At 36.4% G+C, this 11871-nt stretch overlaps 1 protein-coding gene across 3 annotated transcripts in view; it reads right to left on the bottom strand.

Moving 5' to 3' along the window:
- Positions 1 to 11871, bottom strand: part of LOC107571079 (tau-tubulin kinase 1-like) — a 31438-nt gene that overhangs the window by 1404 nt on the left and 18163 nt on the right. For 2 of the 3 annotated variants that reach the window (XM_016257391.1, XM_016257463.1), the window contains 2 exons: positions 10734 to 11277; positions 397 to 1898 (listed from right to left, as the gene is read on the bottom strand). In XM_016257391.1, coding sequence (XP_016112877.1) covers positions 397 to 1898; positions 10734 to 11277 — 2046 coding nt within the window. Of the gene's footprint in view, positions 1 to 396; positions 1899 to 6173; positions 6645 to 10733; positions 11278 to 11871 lie in introns of those variants that run through there. The other variant, XM_016257538.1, reaches the window with a different exon arrangement.

Raw genomic sequence — 11871 nt, 5'->3', positions numbered from 1 at the left:
AAAAAAAACGTGTTCAATTTTAAGAAAAAAAGTCTAAATAAAATGTTGAGAATAAACTCACACAATGAGTTTATTCTCAAAGTATGAGTTTATTCTCAACATTGTATTTCAACTTTTTTACTCTAAATTTCACGTATTTTTTTTTTTGCGAAACACAATGACTTTATTCTCTAAATTGAATGAGTTTATTCTCAACATTTTATTTAAACTTTTTTCCTCTAAAAACTGCAAGTTTAATCTCGCAACATAATGACTTTAATCTCCAGATGTTTTTTTTTTTTTTTTTTATTATTGCTTGGCCCTAATCCTCTTCCGCACTTTATGGTATGCTATCAACAGGATTGAGCAAAATTAGTGTACAAGTAATAAAATTCACTTATAATAAACTAGACTTACCCATTGCTTGCCTTTTGTTCTAATTTTGGAGTCTCGGCTTCAGGCTGGACAACAGGAGCTGCAACTACTAGTTTAGTTGAAGGCTTCCTTATTGGTGTGACTGGTCGTGGGATCCTGCTGTGCCACTCAGTTCGGTACTTTTCCTCAGCCTCCTTCTTGAGCTTGTTGATGGAATCATCAGATTCTGGAATATCTTCCTCTGAGCCTGTAGTTGAAAGAGTCTCTGAAGGTCTCTTAGGCTCATCTCCAGAAGATAACGAGGATGAAGTCCTGGAATTCAGTCTTATCCAGCGACCCTGATGTTGTCTTTCCACAACTTGACGGGCCAGGTCTTGTTGCATGGCTCTTCTACGCAGTCGTTCTTTGGTGGACAATGATTGTTCGGATCCTGGCTCCTCTTCCGGGACTAGGATAGGAATTCGACTTTTGCTCCTTGGCCGTGGATGTTTAGAAACACTCTCAAGTACTGTGTTCTCCTCTTGATGTTCCTCTTTTGGTTGCTTGTCCTGTTTGGAGTCAGTTGATGAATCTCGATGGAGAGATTCCCTAGACTCTAAGGGTAGAGGAACCACAAGATCGTCCTGTTTTTTAGTAATCTCGTTTGGCAAAGACCTATGCAGAACATTAGTTACCTGAGGTCCTTCTGTAAGAATCTGAAAGGTGACTTCATTCTGGACACATGCTACTTCTCCTGGCCCTTGAGAAAGGGAAGACTTATCTATCTCTTTGGCCTGTGATTTTCCTTCAACCTCCTCTAAAAGTTCAGGAACCTGTGCACCACTGGAAGACATGACATTCAGATGGGTTGTCTCTGCAATGTGTACAAAAGTTCGCTCCACTTTGGAGAAAGGGGGTGATGCAATTGAGGCTGAGGCCACATGAGTTGTTGAGATGGTTACCACTGGTTTAGATGTCTGTATGGATGGGTCAACAGCAGTTGCATCAGGCTGCCTTCCATCTGTAGGCCTCTCTGCCTGTTTTATGTCCTCCTGGATCTGTACCTCTAGTTGACCAACTTCATCCAGCTGCTCATTTTGAGGGGCGCCAGATCCTGCCACACCCTGATCCACTTCAGTCCCATTTATAGCATGTGGAGACTTCTTCATGTCTCCTGGTGAAAACAAAACAAGGGTCTTCGAGATGTCCTCTTGGTCAGGATCTACATCAGCAACTGAACCTGGTTCTTTTGGCTCCTTGTGTGGATCATCGGCCACTAAGGTGGATGGAGCCCCATCTTGACTACGTTCAGTGCTCTTTTCGCTCGCACCACTACTAGATTCACTCTTCGTGACATCGTCATCTTTGGGTCCTTCATCTTGTGTCTCAGGTGGTGTGGCCGTGAAGGCCCGTCGCTGGTGTAGGCTTCCTGTAAGCATGACGGTGAGGAAGTCGGCTCTCTTTGCCTGCAGTTTAGGAAGGATATGGAACATTTCCTTCTCTGAGGATGGGGATTTAGTCCTGTAGTCAGTGGGTGACAATAAAGGCTCATTCGGGGTTGGGCCCTAAAAGACAACATACAAATGCAAAAGTTACAATGCTGCCATGTAACGTAATTGTAAGGCAATATAAGAAAAACAATGATAAACTTTTATTCAGTGGGATCTTCCTGGAAAACCTATACCTAATGTATATGAGAATATAATGTACTTCAGAATGGAGTTTCCAACCATTTTCTATACAATCATTCCTATACGTCAACCACACAGCACAACTGATTTTTTTCTCTCTCAAAGACTTTAATTTTGTTTAAATTGTACACAAGCTTTTCAAGATTGTCTAGATTACATACATAAAAAAGGCACAAAAATGTGTTAAAGAATTTTCCCTTTTACAGCAGCCAGTCATATTTTGCTTTTTTTTTTCAAGTGTATCCCAACATACAGGTTTTCTAAACAATACATAGACTAAAACCAACCAGATAACATGCTTTTATGTATACAGGATTCTCTTTCTTGATGTACATACATCCTGTAATTTAAAAAAAGTTTAAAATACATGCTTTACTTGGAAATATTACAAGCGTATTGTACAATGATATTGTGATAGAAAAGGTAATATGCTTATTGTACATCAATCTAATAGATCATAGCCCATTTACATTACATAACAATACCAGACTGTCATTGTAAATGAAAATCTTGATCTTAAGTGACTTGCCTGGTTACATAAAAAGTAAAATAAAACCTTCTGCAACTTATTTTTACACTTTGCTATTTTACAGCACACACTTAAAAATGTTTAAAACACTGTTACCACTGACACATAGTTGTTTTTAATTGCAAATATATTGAATACATTAAATATCGACAACAGTCGGTGCTTGTATCAGCTCTTTTAGAGCTTATCTGTTGTTTTGTGTACATTGTTGCTTTTCAGCTGTGTATCGGTACCAACATAATAGAGTTCATTGTAGTTCACGTGAAGCTTCTCACAGCTTATCTCCCTGCGGGCAAGATTATGCTCCAAATGTCATTGATCCATCACATCTCCATACATTCTACATACATTATATAGAATGACCCTGCAATCAACAATATATCATACAACATGCACATTACAGCTATGATACGGCATTTTCTTTCATATAAAACATGTTATTGTGACAAAGGCATTGTGTATAGGCATAAAGTAAAACTCATTAGACATAAGAGCAGTTCAGTTGGGTGTGACAGAATAAATTACTTTCTTTTTGGTATTTCAGAGCATCACATGCAGATGTTCAGGTACAGATAAACTAAAAGGACTTAGAAAATTGTGTAAACAGTATACATAATCTAAAATAAAATCTTATTTAAAAAAAATAATAAATACATATGGGCCATGCTAACACTTTATAATTTTATTTTGAAGATCTCAAAGATGGAAGAGAGACCTGTTCTCTCTACTGTTCTGCCACTGCTTTTATGCTTCAATGCAAATTTATTTGTCAATTAAATATTCTGAATATTGTCAATTAAATATATTGGTTTCAAAAAGACTTCAAGTTGCTCTGTTAATCCCTTAGTATGTAAATCAATGATCAACATACAATTCATGGAACATAAAGGCATAACATAAGCCATACAAAATTTTCTTACATTTTCAGTTGCTTTCATGAACCAACTTCATTTGTTAGTCATGCAAAAAACAAGATTTTGAACATCATCTTTCCAGGATTTCCTGGTCAACAGACCTGGACAGTCTCAACAATATCGACTTTTCTTGCACCTTTCATTTCGGTGTCATTTCTGTTCAATTACTGCTAAAAACATTAATGTAAACCAGGCAAAAGCAGATGTGCAAAACAAGTGCAAGAGTTAGCAGCCGGTTTGGGTATATAAACAGTACATTCATGTGAGAAGCCATGACTGTGACAGTACCAGAAACAAGTCCTTTTTGAAATGTATCATGCTAAAATACTTATCACTGAAGATGCACAATTCAGTAAATGTGATCATATAAAGGTGCAGAAAAACACTCCAAAACTGACTTGAGTTTTATGCTTGTGTGAAAGTTTAGATTTTATTCTTTCATCATTTCCTTTCCAATCTGCTTCTTTAGCAAAAAAATAAATTAGAGCCATTAAAAAAACGACTAGTTAAAGTAAATGTCTTTTAAAACATGACCATTTCATCTGCTTTCCTGACAAGAGGCAAGAAAAAATAATACATCCACCTTCACAATTCAGTCATGCTTCTTATGTCATATTGCCAAAAGATCTCTGCCTGCTACCACAATAACACTGCATTCTCCTTTCAAGCCTAGGTTAAGCTAAAAAAAACAACTTTAGTCACCAATAACCATAACGTGAAGATTATTCAACGAAGGTGCTATTTAATCACTAAATGTATATGTCCTACTAATGTACATAATATTTCTAGAATATGCCCTTATTTTAAATTCTCCTTTTCAGAAGAAACAGTGGTGGATTTTAATTGAGAAAATGACAAAAGCACATTACCTCTCATACCTCTCGATTCAAAATCACCGTTCACATCTTATTGCAATCAATGGCATTTTTTTTTCGAATCGCCAACAGAGATATGGCTCCAATTCGTTGTCTTTTTTAAAGTGCACTAGTGAGAAACAGTACTCAAAAGACCCTACAGCAGTCATGCACACACACTTTTGCTACTCAGTAACATACAACACAAATCTTTGCATCCAGCCCAAGACTAACTAGGAGGTATTCAATGAGATATAATGCTTACACGGTGCATTCAAAGCTCTATGCACATAAATGTATGATTAAATAAGATATAGAAGCTTTTATCTACACACCTTCTTAAACACATCAGAATGGAATGGAAAATGCTTCTTTTTTTTTTGTTGCTTTTGCGTACTTTATGGATATAATCATTTTAATCAGTGGCAGAGAAACCAAAATACAGCGTGCTGATCTTTCATTTATGACCGCATCAAAACAGCTGACTCGTTTATCTCAAATTTAGTTGGCAGGAGATAACCAGACTCCAGCATGCCACTCCATTGGTTATAAAAGTGTAGACATATTATTCCCTTTTGCTCCTATGATTCAATTATACATTTAAAACACTTTCATTTAACTTGCATAACATCTCCTTTGTGAGGCAAAGCACCTTTAGAGCACAGAACATTTTTAATTTCTTTGTAAAATTGAAAGCCTGTGTATGTAAGAAACATTATGTAAACATATTTATATGTAAATATGAATGATGGATCATTAAGAAACATATTTATATGTAAATATGAATGACGGCTCATAAAGTGTTCGACAGTCTAAATTATGATTAAATTAAATGATTAAATACAAAATTTAAAAATCATAATCCAACGACAAACACCATAAACAAAAAACTTTCATGTTTTTTCGCATGGAAGACAATGAAATAACTTCAGGCTAAAGTAATGGGATCAGATATAGTTCAGGGTGACCACAACTGCAATGCAGAAATGTGACACACATGCAACTGAGGTACACAAACACAACTGCAGATAATGAAGAGAAATTTGTGCGAGATACACTGGTGGCCAAAATGATTAGAACACTAGTATTTTCACCAGCTAAAAAAATGGTTTTAAATCAGTTATTTCTATCTTTTGCTGTAGTGTGTCAGTAGGAAATATCAGTTTACATTTCCAAACATTAATTTAGCCATTAATTGTAATAATCCAGTGAGATTTTTGTTTGACAGCAGCCAGTGCTCCACACAGAGATCTGATCTGATCATCATCCAGACTATCTGGAATCACATGAAGAAACAGAACAAACTAAGATAGACTAAATCCAGAAGAACTACGGCAACGTCTCCAAGATGCTTCAAGAAACCTACCTGCAAAGCTACCTGAAAAACTATGCACAAGTGCACCTAAAGCTGCTTTAAACGCAAAGGATGGTCACAACAATGGTGTTGATTTAATTTAGTTAATAGAAGTTAATTGATAAAGAAAATCTATTTATGACATTATTTTTGACAGCATCCCCATTTTACAGCCTTTTTACGCAAGTGCCTAAAACTTTTAACAGTACTGTAGCTTTGCAGGTAGGTTTCTTGAAGCATCTTGGAGACGTTGTCACAGTTCTTCTGGATTCAGTTTGTTCTGTTTCTTCATGTCATTCCAGATAGACTGGATGATGATGAAATCAGATCTCTGTGTGGCGCACTGGCTGCTGTCAAACTAAAATCTCACTGGATTATTACAAAAAAACGAATGTTTGGAAATGTAAACTGATATTTCCTACTGACACACTACAGCAAAAGATAGACTTAAACCATTTTTAGCTGGTGAAAATACTAGTGTTCTAATCATTTTGACAACCACTGTATGAAGAGCAGGTGTAAAAGCACTGCATTCCCTTTAACACGTCATTCCGTTCTTACAGCCCTCTACAGTTTATTGCATCAGAAAAGTTCCCAAAAATAATTCATCATCCTGTTAAGAAAAAAAAGTATTTCACATGGGTCTATGAGAAGAGACTACATCAGCTTTCCTCAGCTGTTCTTGTTCATTAGTTTGGCCAGCATCTGCTGGATCTGCAGTCGGGACACGTTGAGCATGGAGTGCCTGCTGCGTGGACTTCCGGGCGGCTGCAGGGGAGCGTGACGTCTCGAGCCCGACCGGAGGTTACCGTGAGCCGGGCTGCTTTCGGCTGAGCGGCTGCGCTGGATGAAGGATCCTCCAGCGTGAGGGTACTGCTCGGTCTCCAACGTAGAGGACGAGAAAACGTAGGAGGCGAGACGGCGTAGCTGGTTGGAACGCGGGCCTGAGTGTGGCCTGTCGTCATCCGGCTGAAATAAAACAAGAAACAGCATGTGTTGAAATTCACGAGCTCAGTGGAGGATGTGTATTTGTAACATTTAAGGCATCTCCCCAGTCGCATGCAGTGCGGAGAACGCCAGACACTCAGAGGAAAGAGAGGAACGGTCTCTCTTTACACAGACCTACAATGGGTTGCCTGGAAACAAGTCTTCACAAGAGACAAAGCTAAAGGGATAGCTATGTTTTTTTCTTTTTGGTTGGGCGGCCAACATTGAGAGCCTCTTGATTCCACAGAGGCTGTTCGTTTGATGCAGATTCACCTCTCGAAAATGTGCCATTTGTATCCATGTACAAGACAATGAGCCGAGAGATTCGAGACAAAAGTACTTTAACCATTTTGCCGATCGGAAAACCATCGTTGTAAATGCAGACAACTTAAGAAGAATGACTCGTCAGGCATACAAACACAGACACACATGGATAAAAATGGGTAAAAATGGATAAAATGATAACAAAACAGAAATCAAATCAGAAAAAACAATGAGCAAGTTCATCAAACAGGTACAAAAGGGACTAGCCTAAACTGTGCTTACCGCAAACACCTCTTTCACTCTTCTTTTGTGGCTCCAGCGACAGCCTTGGTATTTTCTCCGTGGGTGAAATCAACGTGTCATACGTGATTTTGAGCGAAAGGCCGAGCAAAAGACAGTGGGCATTTAAAAGGTGAAGACTGCTGGGAAAATGAGCATCCTCATCTGTTTTGATTTGAGGCTTCGGCTATCATTCAAAAGAGACAATCCAGCAATCCCAGTTCAGCTTGAAAAGGCTGTGACTGTGTTTATAGCGAAACAATATAAGATTTTCCAAAGATAATTCAGAAAAATGCCCCTGAAAAATATATTTCACATCTTTGCGTTCTGCTGTATTTCCTATTGGCTAAATGAGAACAATAAAAACTGGCTAACTTGAGCTTTCTATGACTGCTGGTCTACTACATGACATCTGGCTCACCCTAGTGGTAAAGAGCGTCTGAAATCTTTTCACACATTCTGTTTTGGACTATGAGGGATGACAAACATTAAAATATGAAAATGAATAACTTTAATATGAATCAGAGCAAAATTTTACTGAGCGGTTTAGTGCTGAGCATCCTACAAAAAAAACAACAACAAAAAACAGATCACAGTTAGAATTTAAGAAATTTGTAAAAACGCTCAGCAGTAGACCCCTCATTTTTAACAATGCAGTCAATAACACAAAGACAGTACTGAGGTAAAAAAAAAGACGTTTTTTTTTAAGGACAAGATAGCCGTAACCCTCTGGTTTAGTCTCAGAGTTCAAGAGTTAGTTGTGTTTCCTGTGAAAACTGCTGAAAACCAAATAGTTATTTAATCTAGTAATTAATCTGGAAAAAAGAAAAGAAATGTGGACACTATGTACACACTGCAGCTACTGTAAATATGGCTGTTACTCTTCTGAATTTTTATCCTGTTCTGTTCACATTGGGTTTGGTTATTTACAGGAGTGACAACTGAATTAAAACACTGAAATGACTTCTCAAATGTTAAAGGGACACGATAGTAAAAAAAAAAACCTTATGTCATAATTTATTTAAAATAAATTTATTTCATACTAAGTATACTTCAAACCATTAACATATTTATTGACATATCACTTAAGACTTACTTATACTTAAACTTTATTTGAAATATTTCTTTATTGCACAATGCACTGGAACTGGAAATAAGGATTGTATGATCTCTGTATAATATCAGTCTTTAAATGCAAGATATTAAAGTTTACCTGAAGTGTACTTGCAATAGTTCCACTTTAGCACAATCAAATATACTTCAGCATATTTTTAGTTGGACTCCAGCACTACTTTCGCACAATTAAAGTGCTTTAAGCTCAAAATGAGTTGATCCAATTTAGCAGACTTTAAGTATACCAGTACAAGTACAATTGCAGAGTGTTTTTATTAAGCACATACATATGTAAATGTATTTGTAGTATACTTAGCACAAAATAAATGTATTTCAAATACATTTTAGTGTTTTTTTCACTAGGGGAGTTCACCCACAAATGCAAATTCTGTCATTATTTACTCATCCTCACGTCATTCTAAACTGTCAATGTAAACTGTTTGGTTACTTGCATTTATGTTCCACAAAGAAAGGTTGGGAATGACATGAGTGTGAGTAAATGATAACAGAATTTTTATCTTATCATCATCAAACTAAGGTGTGAGCAACTGAAATGTTATTAAATTCATGTAGTGTGTGCAGAACTAAACTGAACAGCTAGTTAATGCAATGGAATCAGCATGAGCATAAACACAACACGAACAACGGCCTCAGTTGACAATGGTTTCATAACAAATGGCATTACGATTTGTTTGATATCCATGTTTCATGTCTACAGTTGCAAGATGTAAAAATATCCTTAGGGTTACAGCCATATTTCAGGCTGTAGTAAGAATGACTCATTATTCTTTACATCTGATAATGATAGCTTATTGAAATTCACTTGTACCTCGCAAATCTTTGCAGTGTGTACATGACCTTAGAGCAGTTTGAAAACCCCCTTAGTTACAGCTCAACTTCTGCATTCAACAAATGCTTAAAATACCAACCATGAACGAAGGAGAATCATTATATTGTACCAAATCATGTGAAAACCAAATGTTCGATGGTCAGAAAAGAAGAGATGAATCATGAGTCTGTGTGTCAGCCATAGTGAATTATAGAGAGAGTGACAGACGGAGAGAGAAGAAAGGGAAGAAGAAATAGGCACACACCCTGTAAATAGTGAAGTGAGACAACAGCACCGCCCCATCAGCACTGGCTTTGTACTGATTAAAAGCTGGTTTTAAGACAGATAAGCTATTTTAAAATTAAAAAAGGAAAGTGCTCTAAACATGTCTTAAGCTAAACCAAGTCTTCAGAACCAGTATTTCATGTTCAAGTGGGAAGTGAACAAATGTCTTTGTAAGGTAAAAGAAATCCCTTATGTAGGTTATTCTATATACGCTAGCTAAAAAAGTCAGGCACCACAATTAAAGGAGAACAGAAAGTAATCCAAAGAGGATATTAATGCTTTTTAATATATTTTACAAAATGTACTACAAACACATACAGTATTTAAATCCTGTGTGTGTGTGTGTTTCTTAAAGAAGTCTCTTGTGCTCACCAAGGCTGCATTTATTTAGTCAAAAATACAGTAAAAACAGTAATATTATAAATTATTGTTTCAATTTAAAATAAATGTTTCCTGTGTTATTAGATTTTAAACTGTAATTTATTCCTGTGAAGGAAAAGCTAAATATTCAGCATCATTACTCCATAAGATCTTCAGTGTCACATTATCCTTCAGAAATCATTTTAATATGCGATGTGCTGCTCTAAAAACATGTTGAAAACTTTTATTCTGCTTAATATTTTGGTGGAAACCATTATACATTTTTTCAGGACTTTTTGATTAACAGAAAGATTTAGATTTTTTTGTATTATTATAAATGTCTTTACTGTCACTTTTGGCCAATTTAATGTATCCTTGCTGAATAAAAGCATTCATTACTTTCAAAAACATTTGAAAGGTAATGTATATTTACATTTTTGTATTAAATTTGTATTAAATTGTGTAAAATATAAAATATTTTAATATTTAAAAAAATATATATGAATAGAATTTTGGAAATATATGTCACTGATATGCAAGCAGAGAATTAACAATCTATCAAGATGCAATGTAAAATAAAGAAATTACATTACAGTGTTCCTGCCATCTTATGTGACATTTCTTTATAATTAATTTCATTATTAGCTGATAAAATCCAGTTCTCTGCTGATAAGTGCTGGTTTGTGAACAATAAACATCCCTTTCCTGATCTAATTTTAAATATATAATTTTCTTCAACATGCCAAGTGCTCAAATTTTGCATGCAAAGTATAAACCATGTTAAAAGTGTCTGTAAACAAACAAATTAAAAGCTCTTCTAACTGGACCTTATGATTCCTTTACCACCATCAAGTATTTTTAACCTCATTCACCTCAAACCAACCAACTCACTCCATCTTTAGCATAAGAATGTCAGTGCAGTTTAGTGAGGATAATCTTACCTGTCTCTGAGGTCCGTTGGGATCTGGCTCTCTCCGCCGCGGCCGTCCAGAGGGTAGCGAGTGACAGGGCGACTGCACAGGGCTCTCCACAGATGTTGACTGGCCTTTCCCGCTCCTCCTGGACGCTTCCTCCTCTGTAAGAGGCAGCATGCCTCGTGTAGTGTGGTCGCCGTGTGACATCTTGGGTCTGACTGACGAATCTGTCCCTCTATGCCTCCGCCGCTCTTCTCCTTCCTCCAGAGGGCGTAATTCCTCCGGCTCCTCATCCGTGGTGCCGGAAGTGGTGGGCTCGGCCCCTGGAAGATGGTGGAAGTCTCTGAGCTCCATTTCTTTATCTATGATAACCCACTCTTTGCTGTCAAAGTCCTCTTCTTCTGCGAGTGGGACAGAGCGGATGAAGGCATTGCTGTGGGCTTCCTGGTCCACCGATGCAGACGCCTCATTACGACCGCGGTCTCCGCGGCAGCCATCGACGGACAGCATCTGAGCAGGCTGGGAGGAGTAAACGTGCCGAGAAGGAGAACCCAGGATGTCCATTCGAGAGCTGAGAAAGGAATAAATTCCACATTTTTAATGCTAAATGATACAAAGAACATAAACAAGTAAATAACAAATATTAAGAGTATGAATGAACACTGTGACCAAAATATTATATAATAATAAATTACATTACTTCATAGGTCAACATTATATATATTTATGTCATTTTATTGGATTATATACGCTACTGTTTAAAAGTTTGGGGTAAGTAAAATTGTTTAAATAAGTCTTACATGCTCACAAAGACTTTTATTGCATTTATTTGATCAAAAAAAATTTATAATGAGAAATATTATTAGAATTTTAAATAACTGTTTTCTATTTTAATATATTATAGACGAATATATTAAATTAATTGTAATATATTATTATTTTGAAATGTAATTAATTCCAGAGATGGGAAGCAGAATTTTCATTAATCCAGTCTTCACTGTCACAAGATCCCTCAGAAATCATAATTATATGCAGAATTGTTGCTTAAGAAACATTTCTTCTTATTATTAAGGATGAAAACAGTTGTCATGCTTTTTATTTTTGTGGAAACTGTGGTACATTTTTAATATATTTTTAATAGAAAGTACAAAATGACAGCTCTTGT

Source organism: Sinocyclocheilus grahami, unplaced genomic scaffold (genome assembly GCF_001515645.1).
Source record: "Sinocyclocheilus grahami isolate Dianchi unplaced genomic scaffold, SAMN03320097.WGS_v1.1 scaffold3.1, whole genome shotgun sequence".
Taxonomy (NCBI): domain Eukaryota; kingdom Metazoa; phylum Chordata; class Actinopteri; order Cypriniformes; family Cyprinidae; genus Sinocyclocheilus; species Sinocyclocheilus grahami.
This window is presented reverse-complemented; position numbering and strand designations above follow the sequence as displayed.